The sequence below is a fragment of the Pseudophryne corroboree genome, chromosome 7 (genome assembly GCF_028390025.1).
Source record: "Pseudophryne corroboree isolate aPseCor3 chromosome 7, aPseCor3.hap2, whole genome shotgun sequence".
In the NCBI taxonomy this organism is placed as follows: Eukaryota; Metazoa; Chordata; class Amphibia; order Anura; family Myobatrachidae; genus Pseudophryne; species Pseudophryne corroboree.
Genome location: NC_086450.1, coordinates 503,305,644 through 503,326,912, shown reverse-complemented (window position 1 = coordinate 503,326,912; position 21,269 = coordinate 503,305,644). Strand labels below are relative to the sequence as shown.

At 52.5% G+C, this 21,269-nt stretch overlaps 1 protein-coding gene across 4 annotated transcripts in view; it reads left to right on the top strand.

Moving 5' to 3' along the window:
- Positions 1-4,473: 4,473 nt before the first annotated feature.
- The window catches only part of LOC134945811 (sulfotransferase 1C4-like), a 53,390-nt gene continuing 36,594 nt past the window's right edge, over positions 4,474-21,269 (top strand). The window contains exons 1-2 of one of the 4 annotated variants that reach the window (XM_063935321.1): positions 11,570-11,776; positions 17,681-17,938. In XM_063935321.1, the coding sequence (XP_063791391.1) occupies positions 17,922-17,938 (17 nt within the window). In that variant the 5' untranslated portion in view covers positions 11,570-11,776; positions 17,681-17,921. Of the gene's footprint in view, positions 4,640-11,569; positions 11,777-17,680; positions 17,939-21,109; positions 21,158-21,269 lie in introns of those variants that run through there. The other 3 variants (XM_063935323.1, XM_063935322.1, XM_063935324.1) reach the window with 3 other exon arrangements.

Genomic DNA, 21,269 nt, shown 5'->3' with positions numbered 1-21,269 from the left:
GGGAGATCAGGGTTAGGCACTAAGGGGGGAGGTCAGGGTTAGATTAAGGCACTGTCGGGGAGGTCAGGGTTAGGCACTAAGGGGGGAGGTCAGGATTAGGTTTAGGCTCTGACGGGGGAGGTCAGGGTTAGGCACTAAGGGGGGAGGTCAGGGTTAGGTTTAGGCACTGACGGGGGAGATCAGGGTTAGGCACTAAGGGGGAGGTCAGGGTTAGGCACTAAGGGGGGAGGTCAGGGTTAGGCACTAAGGGGGGAGTCACGGTTAGGCACTAAGGGGGGAGGTCAGGGTTAGGTTTAGGCACTGACGGGGGAGGTCAGAGTTAGGCACTAAGGGGGGAGGTCAGGGTTAGGTTTAGGCACTGACGAGGGAGATCAGGGTTAGGCACTAAGGGGGGAGGTCAGGGTTAGGCACTAAGGGGGGAGGTCAGGGTTAGGTTTAGGCTCTGACGGGGGAGGTCAGAGTTAGGCACTAAGGGGGGAGGTCAGGGTTAGGTTTAGGCTCTGACGGGGGAGGTCAGAGTTAGGCACTAAGGGGGGAGGTCAGGGTTAGGTTAAGGCACTGACGGGGGAGGTCAGGGTTAGGCACCAAGGGGGGCGGTCAGGATTAGGTTTAGGCTCTGACGTGGGAGGTCAGGGTTAGGCACTAAGGGGGGAGTCAGGGTTAGGCACTAAGGGGGGAGGTCAGGGTTAGGCACTGTCGGGGGAGGTCAGGGTTAGACACTAAGGGGGGAGGTCAGGATTAGATTTAGGCTCTGACGGGGGAGGTCAGGGTTAGGCACTAAGGGGGGAGGTCAGGGTTAGGTTTAGGCACTGACGGGTGAGGTCAGGGTTAGGCACTAAGGGGGGAGGTCAGGATTAGGTTAAGGCTCTGACGGGGGAGGTCAGGGTTAGGCACTAAGGGGGGAGGTCAGGGTTAGGTTTAGGCACTGACGGGGGAGGTCAGGGTTAGGCACTAAGGGGGGAGGTCAGGGTTAGGTTTAGGCTCTGACGGGGGAGGTTAGGGTTAGGCACTAAGGGGGGAGGTCAGGGTTAGGTTTAGGCACTGACGGGGAGGTCAGGGTTAGGCACTAAGGGGGGAGGTCAGGGTTAGGTTTAGGCTCTGACGGGGGAGGTCAGAGTTAGGCACTAAGGGGGGAGGTCAGGGTTAGGTTTAGGCACTGACGGGGAAGATCAGGGTTAGGCACTAAGGGGGGAGGTCAGGGTTAGGCACTAAGGGGGGAGGTCAGGGTTAGGTTAAGGCACTGACGGGGGAGGTCAGGGTTAGGCACCAAGGGGGGCGGTCAGGATTAGGTTTAGGCTCTGACCTGGGAGGTCAGGGTTAGGCACTAAGGGGGGAGTCAGGGTTAGGCACTAAGGGGGGAGGTCAGGGTTAGGTTTAGGCACTGTCGGGGGAGGTCAGGGTTAGACACTAAGGGGGGAGGTCAGGATTAGATTTAGGCTCTGACGGGGGGAGGTCAGGGTTAGGCACTAAGGGGGGAGGTCAGGGTTAGGTTTAGGCACTGACGGGGAGGTCAGGGTTAGGCACTAAGGGGGGAGGTCAGGGTTAGGTTTAGGCACAGACGGGGGAGGTCAGGGTTAGGCACTAAGGGGGGAGGTCAGGATTAGGTTAAGGCTCTGACGGGGGAGGTCAGGGTTAGGCACTAAGGGGGGAGGTCAGGGTTAGGTTTAGGCACTGACGGGGGAGGTCAGGGTTAGGCACTAAGGGGGGAGGTCAGGGTTAGGTTTAGGCTCTGACGGGGGAGGTCAGGGGGAGGCACTAAGGGGGGAGGTCAGGATTAGGTTTAGGCTCTGACGGGGGAGGTCAGGGTTAGGCACTAAATGGGGATGTCAGGGTTAGGCACTAAGGGGGGAGGTCAGGGTTAGGCACTAAGGGGGGAGGTCAGGGTTAGGCACTAAGGGGGGAGGTCAGGGTTAGGCACTAAGGGGGGAGGTCAGGGTTAGGTTTAGGCACTGACGGGGGAGGTCAGGGTTAGGCACTAAGGGGGGAGGTCAGGATTAGGTTTAGGCTCTGACGGGGGAGGTCAGGGTTAGGCACCAAGGGGGGAGGTCAGGGTTAGACACTAAGGGAGGAGGTTACGGTTAGGTTTAGGCACTGACGGGGGAGGTCAGGGTTAAGCACTAAGGGGTAGGTTAGTGTTAGGCTGCAGTAACGTAGGGGTGGGGGGGCTGTTAATACTTACGTCACCCCTGTCGGGAGCTTGACCATTGGGATGTTAGCGTCGGTATTGTGACTGCCACCAACCCGCCCGCCTGGATCGCATACCGAATCGCGATCCCGCCCTAGGTACTGCAAGTGCCTGAACTGCATTTGTAAAAGTAACAAGATTGAGTAATAATAACATTGTTACATTGTATTTCTTTCCCCACAGCCTCTCTCTAATCACCGCTGATCTCTGTCTATACAGAATTAGTACTCTCTCATCTCATGCTGCACTCACAATGGCTGTCTCCAAGCAATGAAATAACATTTGCAGCAAAAGTCTACAAAACAGCTCTGAGCTAAAAAGTTGTAAGTAGGAGTGGTGGAGCAGTGCGGAAGGAGGGGGGGAAGGGGGGATGCCTGCTATGGAGGGCGGTCAGGATTAGGTTTAGGCTCTGATGGGGGAGGTCAGGGTTAGGCACTAAGGGGGGAGGTCAGGATTAGGTTTAGGCTCTGATGGGGGAGGTCAGGGTTAGGCACTAAGGGGGGAGGTCAGGATTAGGTTTAGGCTCTGATGGGGGAGGTCAGGGTTAGGCACTAAGGGGGGAGGTCAGGATTAGGTTTAGGCTCTGATGGGGGAGGTCAGGGTTAGGCACTAAGGGGGGAGGTCAGGGTTAGGTTTAGGCACTGACGGGGGAGGTCAGAGTTAGGCACTAAGGGGGGAGGTCAGGGTTAGGTTTAGGCACTGACGGGGGAGATCAGGGTTAGGCACTAAGGGGGGAGGTCAGGATTAGGTTTAGGCTCTGACGGGGGAGGTCAGGGTTAGGCACTAAGGGGGGAGGTCAGGGTTAGGCACTAAGGGGGGAGGTCAGGATTAGGTTTAGGCACTGACGGGGGAGGTCAGGGTTAGGCACTAAGGGGGGAGGTCAGGATTAGGTTTAGGCTCTGATGGGGGAGGTCAGGGTTAGGCACTAAGGGGGGAGGTCAGGATTAGGTTTAAGCTCTGATGGGGGAGGTCAGGGTTAGGCACTAAGGGGGGAGGTCAGGGTTAGGTTTAGGCACTGACGGGGGAGATCAGGGTTAGGCACTAAGAGGGGAGGTCAGGATTAGGTTTAGGCTCTGACGGGGGAGGTCAGGGTTAGGCACTAAGGGGGGAGGTCAGGGTTAGGCACTAAGGGGGGAGTCAGGGTTAGGCACTAAGGGGGGGAGGTCAGAGTTAGACACTAAGGGGGGAGGTCAGGGTTAGGCACTAAGGGGGGAGGTCAGGATTAGGTTTAGGCTCTGACGGGGGGAGGTCAGGGTTAGGCACTAAGGGGGGAGGTCAGGGTTAGGTTTAGGCACTGACGGGGTAGGTCAGGGTTAGGCACTAAGGGGGGAGGTCAGGGTTAGGTTTAGGCTCTGACGGGGGAGGTCAGGGTTAGGCACTAAGGGGGGAGGTCAGGGTTAGGTTTAGGCACTGACGGGGAGGTCAGGGTTAGGCACTAAGGGGGGATGTCAGGGTTAGGCACTGACGGGGGAGGTCAGGGTTAGGCACTAAGGGGGGAGGTCAGGGTTAGGCACTAAGGGGGGAGGTCAGGGTTAGGCACTAAGGGGGAGGTCAGGGTTAGGCACTAAGGGGGAGGTCAGGGTTAGGCACTAAGGGGGGAGGTCAGGGTTAGGCACTAAGGGGGGAGGTCAGGGTTAGGCACTGACGGGGGAGGTCAGGGTTAGGCACTAAGGGGAGAGGTCAGGATTAGGTTTAGGCTCTGACGGGGGAGGTCAGGGTTAGGCACCAAGGGGGGGAGGTCAGGGTTAGGCACTAAGGGGGGAGGTCACGGTTAGGTTTAGGCACTGACGGGGGAGGTCAGGGTTAGACACTAAGGGGGAGGTTAGTGTTAGGCTGCAGTAACGTAGGGGTAGGGGGGGGGGGATATTAATACTTACGTCACCCCTGTCGGGAGCTTGACCATTGGGATGTTAGCGTCGGTATTGTGACTGTCGTCAACCCACCCGCCAGGATCGCATACCGAATCACGATCCCGCCCTAGGTACTGCAAGTGCCTGAACTGCATTTTTAAAAGTAACAAGATTGAGTAATAATAACATTGTTACATTGTATTTCTTTCCCCACAGCCTCTCTCTAATCACCGCTGATCTCTGTCTATACAGAATTAGTACTCTCTCATCTCATGCTGCACTCACAATGGCTGTCTCCAAGCAATGAAATAACATTTGCAGCAAAAGTCTACAAAACAGCTCTGAGCTAAAAAGTTGTAAGTAGGAGTGGCGGAGTAGTGGGGAAGGAAGGGGGGATGCCTGCTATGGGCGTGGGGAGAAGGAGGAGGAGAAGGAGGAGAGATATTAGGAAATATGAGAAATTCACAGTACTGGCAATAATGAGATTACACATATAGGGAGAATTAGGTACAGGGAGAGAGAAAGGAGGAGGACGCGGATCAGCAACAGCAGGGGAAAGAGGACGAGAGGTGGTGGAAAGCAGAGGACCAGGGCACTCACTCAGGTAAGTACACACCGTGGATGTGGGCGGTGCATGGAGCTGCAGACCTACTGCTATATTTGCTCTGAGAGAGTCTCCCACCTACCTGTACTCGGGTCAGCTCCTTGTTTTACTTATTTAGATAAAACTAGAACAATCCACAGTCTCTGCTTTACTTTATTGCATTGTTGCACAGGGATTTACACTATTGTGGTTCTTTGACCACAACTTAATGTGCACAAACTCTATATTTTTGGTGATTGTTGCAATTACTGATCTGGAAGATCAACATTTGCTGTAATGGAAGAAAGTTCATCTCTGAACTGCACCAACCAGATTCCTGAAAGCACGGACTGGATGCTGGTGGTCAAGTGACCAAACCGGAATTCCAGCACCACTCAGCCCTAGCCGCCACCCCAGAGGGTTAGGGGGAGGGGGGGGGGGGTTAAAAATACTTGTAGTATAATAATAATAATAATAACAATTGTCGGGACGACGGTGTCGGTCAAGTGAGTGATATTAAATTCCGAACCCTACCAACGCCTCTCATTTGGAAGATATTTTATCAGTATCAAACACTTGGGGGTTCAGTTATCATTATATATTTGTGGTTATAGGGCCTTATTCAGACCTGATCGATGTGCGAAATCGCACAGCGCCCGACTATCGAAGGACTGCGCATGCGTACGGATCATAGTGCGCAGACATTAGGCCAAACTGCCAAAAACTCTGTGTCTTTTCTGATCGCCAGGCGTGCGTAGGCTGATTGACAGGAAGAGGACATTTGTGGGTGGTAACTGGCCGTTTTCTGGGAGTGTCAGGAAAGACGTAGGCGTTCCCAGGCGTTTTCAGGGCGGGTGTGTGACGTCAGCTCCGGCCCCGATCAGCCTGTTTCTATCGCACTGTAGGAGTAAGTTCTGGGCTACGCACATTGGGGGTCATTCAGACCCGATCGCTGCTGTGCGTTTTCGCACAGCAGTGAACGGGTCTGAACTGCGTATGCGCCGCTGCCGCAGTGCGCCGGTGCATGCCAGATAGCCGACAGCAGAGGCGGTCGCTGGGCGGGCCAGTGGCATTTGGCCGCCGTTTAGAGGGCGCGGTACGAGCAATGCAGGCGTGCCTGGACCATTGGGGGAGGGGGGCGGTCCGTGGCAGCTGCGTGACGTCACGCGCAGCTGCTGCGACCCAGGGCAGCGACGAGTAGCTCCTGAAAGTACGCAGGTGCTGCGCTGGCCGGGAGCTACACTTCAAGCACAAAAACATCACCACTGTGCGATGTTTTTGTACTTGTGCGATGGGGCGGGCTAGCCCCGTGCTGGGCGACCCCTACATGTCAGTGTGACTGATCGTAGATGTGATAAATTTAGCACATCTACGATCAACCTGCCTGCCAGCCCCCAACCCTTGCTGGCATCTGCTGACGTCATGCCACCGCTAGATACCTATTGCTTGGACCCAACCCACCCTCCTGTCACACTGGGAGCAATAATTGCAAGAAACAGCTCTGCTCCCACCCTCCCTTACTGCTGTCTATAACAACCCTCACTCACTGCTCCCTACCATACTAGCCTACCCTCCCGGAATGGCCGGAAGGCTCCCGAAAATCGGGTGACCCTCCCGGCCCCCCAGAAAGGTGGGCAAGCCTCCCGCTTTCCCCCTCGGCCGCCCGCAGCAGTGAACAAGTAGGCGGGCAGAGGGGATCCGATGACGCGATTCGCGCTGAATCGCGTCATCGTAGCTCCGCCCCCTGCTATGCAGCGCCTCATTTCTCAGCAACAGCACAGCGGGGGGTGGATGGAGTCACGATGACGTGACCCTGATGCAACGCCCCCGGACCGCCCATCCTGCTGCCGGCCACGCCCCCGAACCACCCATCCTGCTGCCAGCCACGCCCCCCATTCACCTACAACGCTGCCTCCTCCCGGAGGAGGAGGCAGCAAAGTAGGTAAGCCTGCTCCCTACACTCACCAACACTGCTCCCTACACTCTCCCTCACTGCTACTTACACCCATCCTTTATGCTCCCCACCCACCCTCAGTACTCTCTACTCCTACCCTCCGTTGCTGTGCTCTACACCGTCTGTTACTCACTGCTCTCTCCACCCACCCTCATTGCTCCCTACACTCACTGCTCCCTACACCCTTCCTCATAGTTCCCTACACTCAGGGCCGGATTAAGGCTCCAGGGGGCCTGGGGTACTTTAGACAAGGGGGGCCCCAGAGGACTAAATATAGTGTATATAGGAAGGGGAGGTTCCTTACATGTGTATATCTATCTACAGAGCCGGCCATAGCTATAGGCAAACTAGGCAATTGCCTAGGGCATTTGATATGCCCAGGGGCATCAGCAGCTTCTGCTGATTAAAATGATATGCAGCATGCCTATATTCTGTGTGTAACATTTCATATGCAGATACAGCCACAGTCTCACACAGTATAAAGGCATGCTGTATATCATTTTAATCAGCAGAAGCTGCTTGTGCATCCTAGCCACATAACAATGCAAATAAGATGCATTTTCATTAAAAAATGTGCCCGACGTTAGCACTGAGGCAAGATTTATGAGGACACATCTGTATCCAAGCAGAGGCAGAGGTCACAGTGTTAGCAGCAGTGTGAGTGCTGTGTGCATGTGAGTGGGTTGGTTGTGCAGTAGTGTTCGGAATATGTGTAAGGAGCATTATGTGTGTCATGTAAAAATGCATTAATGTGCAACATATGTATAAGGGGCACTATGTGTCATTATGTGTATAAGGGCATTAATAATGTGTGGCATACAGTATGTGTAACAGGGTACTACTGTATTTGTCATTATGTGTATAGGGGCACTAACAATGTGCAGCAAATGTGTAGGGGGCACTATGTGTGTCATTATGTGTATTAGGGCATTAATAATGTGCGGCATATGTGTAAGGGACATTCTGTGTAAAAGGGCATTAATAAAGGTTGTCATAATGTGTAAGCACATTATGTTTAGAAGGACATTAATAATGTGTCTCATATGTGTTAGTGGCATTACTGTGTGGAATTATGTGTTTAAGGTGCTCTTCTATGTGGTGTTGCGTATAGAAAGGGTACTACTGTGTCGTCTAATGTGAATAAAGAGCAATAGGGTGTAGTGTGTGTAATGTGAATAAGGAGCAATTCAGTGTAATGTAATGTGAATAAGGGGCTCTACTGTGAGGAGTAACGTTTATAAGGTAAAATGATACTACTGTGGGATGTAATATTAATTATGGAAACTATCGCATGATCAAATGTGAATAAAGTGCAGTACTGTGTGGCGTATTTGGAATTGGGGTTACTATTGTGTGGCCATGCCCCTTGCCAGCAAAAACACACCCCTTTTTGGGCTGTGCGCCAAATGTGCGAACTGTTCCTATTTAAAATATAGGGGGTACAAACACCAAAATAAGGACTGTTATGGCTGAGGGGTGATGGTTCTGGTAAAGAAGTGCAAGGTCAGAGGCGGAACCAGGGGTGGTGCTAGGGGGCACCAGCCAAAATCTTGCCTAGGGCATCATATTGGTTAGGGCCGGCTCTGTCTATCTATCTATCTATCTATCTATCTATCTATCTATCTATCTATCTATCTATCTATCTATCTATCTATCTGTCTATCTATCTAAGATAGATAAAAGTATAAGCAGAAAGCTGTTGGAGGCAGTAACAAAATATAGCACATATTATTAAATAGAAAAGCATATGTATATACTGTAGAAAAACAATATCACACTGTAGAAACCCCCCCTGCTGCCAATACATCGCCGTAGGTGACAGGCACAGATTTAAGAGAGGAACGATCGGGACGCTCGCCTACCCTAGCACACTGCTGCTTTTCAGTGTGATGAGACGCACTGTCTCGGTGATGGAGGAGCAGCAGGAGATTGTGTGGCTGCTGATCCCGGCCTTCCTGTCCCTGGACGATGTGCTCAGCATAGCAAAGAGCCCGGGCTCCGAGCTACAGGACCTGACCAAGCAGTGCGGCCCGGAGTCGGTGTGCAGGGTGGTCCCGCAAGTGGCGCGGGTTCTTAAGCTGCTTGAGAGCTTTGCGGCTGCGGGTGGGAGGGAGGGAGCAGGAGCTGCTGATCAGGACGATGTAGAGGATGCATATGGCCCGGGAGGAGGGCGCCACATCGGTGAGTCTCACCCCTTGCAGAATCGCGTCATCATAGCCACGCCCCCTGCAGTGTAATGCAGGAGATCGCGGCATTACAGAGCAGGGGGCGTGGTTTAAAGCGGGCGTCAGCGAGACCCCGCCCTTGCTCTGCCACCGTCCCGCCTTGCTCCGCCCCCCGTCCCGCCTCCGGGCCACATCCAGCCCTCCCCTGCCCCCTTGCTGTGCCGACCTGGCTGCTCTCTCCCGCAGAGAGCAGCCAGAATGTCGGCAACTATGCTCCCAGATCAGACTTAGGCAGTGGGGGGAGGAGGGTGGCTATTAGAATAAACAAAGATATATTAATATTATTAATTTATTGTTTTTCAATATATTTATAATCCCCCCCTTCCTAAGTCTGATCTTTCAGCACTACTAGTGTTTTAAATTGTCAGTAATACTGTCTAGGGTATTCAATTATCCGCAAATTTGCTGCAATTTTTCGTCCGAAAATTTTTCGCGGCAATCGGACGAAAATTGCAGCGGAAACGCTCCGTTTTTCGACCTATTCAATTCCGACCGGGTTTCACGTGAAAATTCTTGCAGTGAAAAGTGCAGGTGAAAATGGGGAAATCAGCCTGTACCCCAAAAAATGCTAAACTAACATAGGAAAACAGAAGAGAAGTGCGTTAGAGATGACATTAGAGAGTTTTGGGGGACTTCAATTGTGTGAAATGGCTGTTATATGCATTTTTTTAAAAATGCAAAAAAATGATAGAAAGCAAGTTTTTTTTAGCAAAATAAATGCTCTCATTAAATTTGGGGTACATGAAAATGGGTATAAGTATATATTTGGGTCATTTTAGGGTACTTTAAAAAAAAGTGGAAACAGACCGATTACTCCCATCTGCAAGCCTAAAAAACACCTGTCCCACTCATAAAGCACCCCAATATACCTGTCTTATACCTTGAACCCCAATTTCCATCACTTGTTACTTTTTCACCCCAAAAATGACATGTCATTATTGGCCAATTAAAAATAATTAAAAACTTCAACGTGCCTAATTAGTCATTAAGGGGGGTGTCCCAGGAGTTCTGTACCATATCCAAACATTTTTGCCTTAAAATAGTGACTTTACCCAACTTTTCACCTGCTTCAGAGTAGGTGAAGTGAAATTAGTGAAAAAATGATCACCGATAAATTTTCCAGGATAATTGAATAGGCTGTAATTGCGTTTCACGTGAAAAGTCATTTTTTTCACCCGAAAACCGGACTTTTCACGTGAAAAGTCCGTTATCATTGCTAATTGAATATATCCCTGTGTAGCATACTGTAAGGGGCACTACTGTGTGGCATAATGTGTACAAGGGGTACTACTGTGTGGCATACTGTATATAAGGGGTACTACTGTGGCATACTATGTATAAGGGGTACTACTGTGTGGCATACTGTATATAAGGGGTACTACTGTGTGGCATACTGTATATAAGGGGTACTACTGTGGCATACGGTGGGGGATGGAAATGTAAAGGTTGGAGTAGACCAGCACTTGGAAAGGGAGGTAGAGAGCCAGACTCTGCACTAAGAGTGACAGCAGGATACAGTCACTGCTCAGTGTTGGAGCCACTATCCAATAAAATCTGCCTGACAGGGGAGTGCTCCTAAGTGGGGTGAAGGCATGTCACTGAGGCAGATGTGTTGGTGCCTCTATTGTTTTGTTCAATGGGCTCTACCTGCCATAATGAGAAAAAAGGGGCTCTACCTTCCATAATGTGTAAAAGGGAGCTCTGCCTGCTGTAATGTGTAAATGGGGATTCTGCCTGCCACAGTGTGTAAGAGAGGAGTCTAGCTGCCGTAATGTGTAAAAGGGTACTCTACTTGGCGTAATGTGTGAAAGGGGACTCTACCTGGAGTAATATGTAAAATGGGGCTCTACCTGGTGTAATGTGTGACAAGGGACTCTACCTGATGTAATGTGTAAAAGGGGACTCTACTTGATGTAATGTGTGTAAGTGGAACTAGTGTGCAGTGTAATTTGAATAATGGAGACTACTGTGCAGTGTAATATGACTTGGTATTATATTGTGGCCAAGCCCCTTCCCCATGAAGCCATGCCCCCAATTTTTTGTTGTACGCCTATGGTGTGCACTGGCCCTATTTTAAATATGGGGGGGGCGCCAATGCTGTTTCTTGCGCACAGCGCTAAAATGTCTAGTTACGGCACTGTTTGGAACATTCATAAAAACCTGCCCATCCTATCAGTGTTTATGAGTATTCTACAGGCACAGACTCTGGTAATACACCGTGTATCATTATCATTTCACCTTATCAGCATCTCTCGGAATTCTCTCTTTTTGTCATTTCAATCCCTGACATGTATTATGACATGTTTGTGTACCCTAAGCCATGCATTGCTGAATGTTTAAAACACAGTAAAGAATACATACGATGCAGCACTGAACTGTCTGGTTAATGGGGATCATTCCGAGTTGATCGTAGCTGTGCTAAATTTTGCACAGCTACGATCAGGCACTCAGACATGTCAGTGCCGCCCGCCGCAGAAGTGCAAAAGAATCACACAGCGGCGATGCCTTTGCATTTTTCAGGAGTACCTCCCGGCCAGCGCCGGCACAAACCACTCAGCAAGGTCTGCGAAGCAGGATGGCGCTGGTCCAGAGAGGCGCTCTCCCCGCTCTGCAGACTTGCTGATGCGCAGTGCCGTCACACTGACAGGCAGCAGCAGCGCCGGCAGCCGCTCTAGTCTTCAGTGTGGAGATTTCCTGTGTCAGGGCCCTTCCCTCTGCTCCTTGCTCCTCCCATTGCACGTGGAGCTGGAGACAGACAGCAGCGCCCCCATCCTCCCCTGTTCCCGCCCCCTGACTCTGAAGACACAGACAGCAGTCTTCAGATCCACCCCCTCTCCCCTCCGTGGATTCACCAAAACACAGGAAGTCACGTGGTGCACCTTCCTGTGTGCAGTGCTGGAGGAGCCTGCACGTGAGTAGAGGAGCAGCCACACACCACAGGGCGGCACACAGAAGAGCTCAGACACTGCACAGGCTCAGGTACAATTTGCTGCAGACCAGAGGTGGGGAGGGGAAGAAAAACTGTCATGTTAATGTGTGCTGGCTGGAGAGGGGAAGAAAAACTGTCATGTTAATGTGTGCTGGCTGGAGAGGGGAAGAAAAACTGTCATGTTAATGTGTGCTGGCTGGAGAGGGGAAGAAAAACTGTCATGTTAATGTGTGCTGGCTGGAGAGGGGAAGAAAAACTGTCATGTTAATGGAAGAAAAACTGTCATGTTAATGTGTGCTGGCTGGAGAGGGGAAGAAAAACTGTCATGTTAATGTGTGCTGGCTGGAGAGGGGAAGAAAAACTGTCATGTTAATGTGTGCTGGCTGGGGAGGGGGGGGGGGTTGTCATATTAATGTGTGCTGGCTGGAGAGGGGGGGTTTCATATTAATGTGTGCTGGTTGGAGAGGGGGGGTTTCATATTAATGTGTGCTGGAGGGGGAGGGGGTGGGGGTGGGGGTCATATTAATGTGTGCTGGCTGGGGGGGGGGGGTCATATTAATGTGTGCTGGCTGGGGGGGGCATATTAATGTGTGCTGGCTGGGGGGGGGGCATATTAATGTGTGCTGGCTGGGGGGGGTGTCATATTAATGTGTGCTGGCTGGGGGGGGCATATTAATGTGTGCTGGCTGGGGGGGGGCATATTAATGTGTGCTGGATGGGGAGGGGGCTCATATTATTGTGTGCTGGCTGGGGCGGGGGGGGGGGTCATATTAATGTGTGCTGGCGGGGGGGGGGGGGGTCATATTAATGTGTGCTGGCTGGGGGGGTCATATTAATGTGTGCTGGCTGGGGGGGTCATATTAATGTGTGCTGGCGGGGGGGGGGGTCATATTAATGTGTGCTGGCTGGGGGGGTCATATTAATGTGTACTGGCTGGGGGGGTCATATTAATGTGTGCGGGCTGGGGGGGTCATATTAATGTGTACTGGCTGGGGGGGGGGTCATATTAATGTGTGCTGGCTGGGGGGGGTCATATTAATGTGTGCTGGCTGGGGGGGTCATATTAATGTGTACTGGCTGGGGGGGGGTCATTAATGTGTGCGGGCTGGGGGGGTCATATTAATGTGTGCTGGCTGGGGGGGGGTCATATTAATGTGTGCTGGCTGGGGGGGGGTCATATTAATGTGTGCTGGCTGGGGGGGGGTCATATTAATGTGTGCTGGCTGGGGGGGGGTCATATTAATGTGTGCTGGCTGGGGGGGGGGTCATATTAATGTGTGCTGGCTGGGGGGGGGGTCATATTAATGTGTGCTGGCTGGGGGGGGGTCATATTAATGTGGGCTGGCTGGGGGAGGTCATATTAATGTGGGCTGGCTTGGGGGGGTCATATTAATGTGGGCTGGCTTGGGGGGGTCATATTAATGTGTGCTGGCTGGGGGGGGGGGTCATATTAATGTGTGCTGGCTGGGGGGGGGGGTCATATTAATGTGTGCTGGCTGGGGGGGGGGGTCATATTAATGCGTGCTGGCTGGGGAGGGGGGGGTCAAATTAATGTGTGCTGGCTGGGGAGGGGGGGGTCATATTATTGTGTGCTGGCTGGGGGGGTCATATTAATGTGTACTGGCTGGGGGGGGTCATATTAATGTGTGCGGGCTGGGGGGGTCATATTAATGTGTACTGGCTGGGGGGGTCAAATTATTGTGTGCTGGCTGGGGAGGGGGGGGGTCATATTATTGTGTGCTGGCTGGGGAGGGGGGGGTCATATTATTGTGTGCTGGCTGGGGAGTGGGGAGGGGGGAGTCATTAATGCGTGCTGGCTGGGGAGGGGTGGGGGTCATATTATTGTGTGCTGGCTGGGGAGGGGGGGTCATTAATGTGTGCTGGAGGCGGGGGTGTCATATTAATGCGTGCTGGCTGGGGAGGGGTGGGGGTCATATTATTGTGTGCTGGCTGGGGAGGGGGGGTCATTAATGTGTGCTGGAGGCGGGGGTGTCATATTAATGCGTGCTGGCTGGGGAGGAGGGGTCATATTAATGCGTGCTGGCTGGGGAGGGGGGGTCATATTGCGTACTGGCTGGGGAGGGGGGGGGTCATATTAATGCGTGCTGGCTGGGGAGGGTCATATTATTGCGTGCTGGCTGGGGAGGGGGGGTCATATTAATGTGTGCTGGCTGGGGAGGGGGGGTCATATTATTGTGTGCTGGCTGGGGAGGGGGGGGTCATATTATTGTGTGCTGGCTGGGGAGGGGGGGTCATATTAATGTGTGCTGGCTGGGGAGGGGGGGGGTCATATTAATGTGTGCTGGCTGGGGAGGGGGGGGGGTCATATTAATGTGTGCTGGCTGGGGGGGTCATATTAATGTGTGCTGGAGGGGGGTCATATTAATGCATACCTCCCAACATGACCCTCTCCAGGAGGGACACAATGCTCTGCTCCTGGACTTTTCATTTATAATTGGCAGCACCTGCGTTGAACAGGTGAAAGGTGTTTCAGCACAGGTGATGGCAATCATATAATAAGAGGGAAGTCCAGGAGCAGAGCATTCTGTCCCTCCTGGAAAGGGTCATGTTGGGAGGTATGTTAATGTGTGCTGGCTGGGGAGGGGAGTGGGTCATATTAATGTGTGCTGGCTGTGGAGGGGGTCATATTAATGTGTGCTGGCTGGGGAGGGGGGGTCATATTAATGTGCGCTGGCTGGGGAGGGGGGGTCATATTAATGTGTGCTGGCTGGGGAGGGGGGGTCATATTAATGTGTGCTGGCTGGGGAGGGGGGGTCATATTAATGTGTGCTGACTGGGGGGGGGGTGTCATATTAATGTGTGCTGGCTGGGGGGGGTCATATTAATGTGTGCTGGCTGGGGGGGGGTCATATTAATGTGTGCTGGCTGGGGAGGGGGGGGAGATCATATTAATGTGTGCTGGCTGGGGAGGGGGAGATCATATTAATGTGTGCTGGCTGGGGGGGGGGGGGGCGGGGGGGAGGTCATATTAATGTGTGTTGGAGGGGGAGGGGGAGGGGGGGGGGGGGGGGTCATATTAATGCATACCTCCCAACATGACCCTCTCCAGGAGGGACACAATGCTCTGCTCCTGGACTTTTCTCTTAATTTATAATTGGCAGCACCTGTGTTGAACAGGTTAATGGATAAGAAAGGTGTTTCAGCACAGGTGATGGCAATCATATAATAAGAGGGAAGTCCAGGAGCAGAGCATTCTGTCCCTCCTGGAAAGGGTCATGTTGGGAGGTATGTTAATGTGTGCTGGGAGGGGAGGGGAGTGGGTCATATTAATGTGTGCTGGCTGGGGAGGGGGTCATAGTAATGTGTGCTGGCTGGGGAGGGGAGGGGGTCATATTAATGTGTGCTGGCTGGGGAGGGGGGTCATATTAATGTGTGCTGGCTGGGGAGGGGGGGTCATATTAATGTGTGCTGGCTGGGGAGGGGGGGTAATATTAATGCGTGCTGGCTGGGGAGGGGGGGTCATATTAATGCGTGCTGGCTGGGGAGGGGGGGTCATATTAATGCGTGCTGGCTGGAGAGGGGGGGTTTCATATTAATGTGTGCTGGCTGGGGAGGGGGTGGGGGTCATATTAATGCGTGCTGGCTGGAGAGGGGGGGTCATATTAATGTGTGCTGGCTGGGGAGGGGGGGGGTCATATTAATGCTGGCTGGGGAGGGGGTGGGGGTCATATTAATGCGTGCTGGCTGGGGAGGGTCATATTATTGCGTGCTGGCTGGGGAGGGGGGGTCATATTAATGTGTGCTGTCTGGGGAGGGGGGGTCATATTATTGTGTGCTGGCTGGGGAGGGGGGGTCATAATGTGTGCTGGCTGGGGAGGGGGGGTCATATTAATGTGTGCTGGCTGGGGAGGGGGGGTCATATTAATGTGTGCTGGCTGGGGAGGGGGGGGTCATATTAATGTGTGCTGGCTGGGGAGGGGGGGGTCATATTAATGTGTGCTGGCTGGGGAGGGGGGGGTCATATTAATGTGTGCTGGCTGGGGAGGGGGGGGTCATATTAATGTGTGCTGGCTGGGGAGGGGGGGGTCATATTAATGTGTGCTGGCTGGGGAGGGGGGGGTCATATTAATGTGTGCTGGCTGGGGAGGGGGGGGTCATATTAATGTGTGCTGGCTGGGGAGGGGGGGGTCATATTAATGTGTGCTGGCTGGGGAGGGGGGGGTCATATTAATGTGTGCTGGCTGGGGAGGGGGGGGTCATATTAATGTGTGCTGGCTGGGGAGGGGGGGGTCATATTAATGTGTGCTGGCTGGGGAGGGGGGGGGTCATATTAATGTGTGCTGGCTGGGGAGGGGGGGGTCATATTAATGTGTGCTGGCTGGGGAGGGGGGGGGGGTCATATTAATGTGTGCTGGCTGGGGGGGTCATATTAATGTGTGCTGGAGGGGGGTCATATTAATGCATACCTCCCAACATGACCCTCTCCAGGAGGGACACAATGCTCTGCTCCTGGACTTTTCTCTTAATTTATAATTGGCAGCACCTGTGTTGAACAGGTTAATGGATAAGAAAGGTGTTTCAGCACAGGTGATGGCAATCATATAATAAGAGGGAAGTCCAGGAGCAGAGCATTCTGTCCCTCCTGGAAAGGGTCATGTTGGGAGGTATGTTAATGTGTGCTGGCTGGGGAGGGGGTGGGGGTCATATTAATGCGTGCTGGCTGGGGAGGGGGGGCCATATTGATGCGTGCTGGCTGGGGGGGGGGTCATATTAATGTGTGCTGGCTGGGGAGGGGGGGTCATATTAATGTGTGCTGGCTGGGGAGGGGGGGGTCATATTAATGTGTGCTGGCTGGGGAGGGGGGGGGGGTCATATTAATGTGTGCTGGCTGGGGTCATATTAATGTGTGCTGGCTGGGGGGGGGCCATATTAATGTGTGCTGGCTGGGGAGGGGGTCATATTAATGTGTGCTGGCTCGGGGGGGTGTCATATTAATGTGTGCTGGCTGGGGAGGGGGGGTCATATTAATGTGTGCTGGCTGGGGAGGGGGGGCCATATTAAGGTGTGCTGGCTGGGGAGGGGGGGCCATATTAAGGTGTGCTGGCTGGGGAGGGGGGGTCATATTAATGTGTGCTGGCTGGGGAGGGGGGGTCATATTAATGTGTGCTGGCTGGGGAGGGGGGGTCATATTAATGTGTGCTGGCTGGGGAGGGGGGGCCATATTAATGTGTGCTGGCTGGGGAGGGGGGGGCCATATTAATGTGTGCTGGGTGGGGGTCATATTAATGTGTGCTCACTGGGGAGGAGGGTCATATTAATGTGTGCTGGAGAGGGGGGACATGTCTGTGTTATGGGGAGGGGGGGTGTCATTTTAATGTGTGCTGAGGAAGGGCGGGAAGTGTCATATTAATGTGTGCTGAGGAGGGGTGAAAGTGGCATATAAACAAGATGTACTGGGGAGGGAGGGTACGTGGCATATATTAAAAATATGTTCTGCACGCTGGCTATTCTGCTTTGAAAACCCAGTGGTGCAAGCACAAAAAAATATAAAAGGGAATACTCACCTGCTCCGGTGCTCTGCTGTTATCTGTTCCCGGCTGCTGCATCCTCTGACCGTTGGACCAACTCCTGCGTGAAGAAAGAAGCCAGCCAGAGAAGGCAAGTGTAGTTTGTGGAGGGTAGCGGCAATGTAGTGTGTGGGGTGCAGGGTAGCGGCGGTAGTGTATGGGGAGGGGGCATCAGGGCAATGGGGGTAGGGGGTGCAGGGGTAGTATGTACCTGTCCTGTGCCCAGTCGGTCCCTGGAAGATCTCTCTGTGACGCTGTAGAAGAAAAATAGAATCGGAGGAGAGGCAGCACTACGGAAGGTAAGTCATTAAAGACTAAGCTAATTGGAACATTGCCTATCACCTGCTGCCTCTCCCTGGCCATCACCTCTCTCTCTGGTCACCCACTCACTCTCATACTCTCTTGTCACTCTCTCCCTGTCACCAGGGCCGTCCAGACGCATACGCGGGTTATGCAGCCGCATAGAGCGCCAGACAGTAGAGGACGCTGCTGCAGACAGTGAGTCATTGTGACTCACTCTCTATAACGCCGTGGACGCCCGCCCTTTCTGTACACGGTTCTCCATGCACCGCAGCCCTCTCCCGGCACCCAGCCCTCCCCTGATGCCCGGAAACAGGGAGAGGGAACAGTGCATCATGTGGTGACAGCAGGGAGCTGTAGCAGCCCCATGACAGAGGTGAAAAGGTATGTGTCTCTGCGTGGCTGCCAGCTGTCCCTGCACAAAGGCCCTCATTCTGAGTTGTTCGCTTGGTAATTTTCTTCGCATCGCAGCGATTTTCCGCTAATTGCGCATGCGCAATGTCCGCAGTGCGACTGCGCCAAGTAAATTTGCTATGCAGTTAGGTATTTTACTCACGGCATTACAAGGTTTTTTTCTTCGTTCTGGTGATCGTAATGTGATTGACAGGAAGTGGGTGTTTCTGGGCGGAAACTGGCCGTTTTATGGGAGTGTGTGAAAAAACGCTACCGTTTCTGGGAAAAACGTGGGAGTGGCTGGAGAAACGGGGGAGTGTCTGGGCGAACGCTGGGTGTGTTTGTGACTTCAAACCAGGAACGAAACTGACTGAACTGATCGCAGTGTAGGAGTAAGTCTCGAGCTACTCAGAAACTGCTAAGAATTTTCTATTCGCAATTTTGAGAATCTTTCGTTCGCAATTTTGCTAAGCTAAGATTCACTCCCAGTAGGCGGCGGCTTAGCGTGTGCAATGCTGGTAAAAGCAGCTAGCGAGCGAACACCTCGGAATGAGGGCCAATGTGTGTCAGTGTGCCCCTGCTCCCTGTCAATATCTCCCTGTCACCTCTGCCTCAGTCACACACTATCTCCCTGTCACCCATGCCTCAGTCACCCGCTATCTCCCTGTAACCCGCTATCTCCCTGTCGACCCTGCCTCAGTCATCCGCTATATCCCTGTCACCCCTGCGTCAGTCACTCGCTATTTCCCTGTCACCCTGGCCCTGTACCCCTGGGGGTACAATTGTGTAGCCACACCCCTTCTTGTAAGACCACACCCATTTTGTAGTGCGCGCCGCCACCAAGAGGCACCAAAATTGATTTTTGCTTACCAAAAAAATAAGCTAGGCCGGCCCTGCCTGTTACGCGCTTCTCTCTCCTGCCACCCTCTCCCTGTCACCCACCTCTCTCCCCATCACCTCTCCCTGTCACCCACTCCTCTCCCCATCACCTCTCTCTCCTGCCACCCTTCCCTGTCACCCACCTTTCCATACAATTGCATGGTGTGTACGCTCCCGCGAACTGGCCACAGCTAGTTAAAAAAGCGATGCGGTCACTTGCGGGTAGGATGAGATCGGCCACATCTGTGTTTGTAGAAAGGCTCAAAATGTATAGTTTGCAGGAGGGCGCCGAACACCCTAGCACCGGCCTTGGGTACACCAACAAATAGCACATGTAGGGGTTGAGCGCTATATTCATTGTATCATTTCAATTAAAATCTGTATTTAGGGGGGTATTCAATTAGCCGTGGGGTTAGCTAAACCCTGCAGCTAATTGAATACAACTTTAGCGTTCAGGAATTATCATATTAGAATGATTGTCAGGGGAGTTTTCCATGAGTTATAATTCTACCAAATCATGAAATAGACAAAACACTATGGGGGTAATTCAGACCTGGTCGCTGGGCAGTGATTTTTGCAGCCCTACGATCAGATAGTCGCCGCCTACAGGGGAGTGTATTTTAGCTGTGCAAGTGTGCGATCGCATGTGTATTAGAGCTGTACAAACAGAACTTGTGCAGCTTCTGCACAGCCCAGGACTTACTCAGCCGCTGCGATCACATCAGCCTGTCCGGGACCGGAACTGACGTCAGACACCCGCCCTGCAAACACTTGGACGCGCCTGCGTTTTTCCAACCCCTCCCAGAAAACGGTCAGTTGCCACCCACAAACGCCCTCTTCCTGTCAATCTCCTTGCGTTCGCCCGTGCGAATGGATCCTTCGCATAAACACATCGCTGAACGGCGATCCGCTTTGTAGTCATGGGACGCGCCTACGCATTGCGGTGCATACACATGTGCAGTTGGTGTCTGATCACCAGCTGTGCGAAATTGGCTATTACATACATTTGCATTAAAATATACATTTTCAATCTCTGAATTTAGGCGTAACATATTTATCACATCTGCATAAATAATGCAGATTGTGATAAATATGCCTCCAAGTGACTCGCAATAGTATTCCCCTAACTCAGGGGTGGAGAACCTCTGGCCCGAGGGCCGCATAAGGCCCTCAAAGCAACTTGATCTGGCCCGGCCATGCTCACCTAAACGAGAGGAGATGCCGAGGGCCCGCTGAGATTTTACCACCAGCGGGCGCCCAGCTCCTCACCAGCAGCCGGAGACAGGAGCTCACTCCTGAGCTCCAGCTGTTGGCTGAGGCAGTGTACATATGTGGCTGTGCGGCGCTATGGGAGAGAGGTCATGACGTCTCTCCCATAGTTTCGAGGAGAGAGAGGGCAGCGGTCCGGAAGCAGGAGCAGGGCTGGTGAGCATTGTGGGGTTTTTTTTTTCTTTCTTTTAATGTGTGTGTGTGTGTGAGCGGCACTGCTAGGGGGCATATTTAATGGGGCATAACTACAGGGGGCATATCTAATGGGGCATATCTAATAGGGCATAACTACAGGGTTCATATTTAATGGGGCATAACAACTGACTGGGGGCAAATCTAATCGGGCACAACAAGTGACTGGGGGCATAACTACTGACTGGGGGCAGGCTAATTTTTAAGTTGATGATTTTTGTATGGCCCTCGAAGGATTTTATAAATATCCAAATGGCCCTTGGTAGAACAAAGGTTCCCCACTCCTGCCCTAACTAAACAGCCAACAGATTTGTCTGTATTACAAAGAACACTTATGCAGACTGTTCCAGCCAGTGGGGCTGATTCACCGATAGACGCAGGAGACGTAGCTTCTGGACGCAGCTGCTGCCCGAAAATACGCTAATGCTGCAGCAGGTGTGCACCCCTCAACCGGGCACAGATCCAAGGGGGGAAAGGGGTGTGGTCAGTGCAATCGCTAACAATCACTTCCAAACAGGGGGCCTGATTGGCGTTTGTAAGCAAAGCAAGAAAAGCAAGCAACCGTGCTGCACTGCAGGTGGGGCAGATGTAACACGTGCAGAGAGAGGTAGATTTGGGTGGGGGATGTTCCAACTGAAATCTAAATTGCAGCGTAGAAATAGTACTGGAGCGTCAGAAATAAAATGAAAAAAAAAAAAAAGACTTTTTTATGTTTTAAGTACAAACCATTTTCCTGTTATCAAGATCAAATGAGGTCAAGTTAATTATTGTTTTTTCATTGAGTTGTAATGACTTTGTGCGCCGTCAGTAGTAATAACTCCGCTGACCTTAGGCTGGGGACACCCCAGAGAGACAGAGCGGCCCATTCAGGTAAGTATACACACGTACCAATCAGCTGCTCGATGTGTCGGTCCTCTTATTCAGCTGGGTGAGCATTTGAGTATTGCCCGTCCAGCTGTGACGTCAGAACCCTGTAGCACGT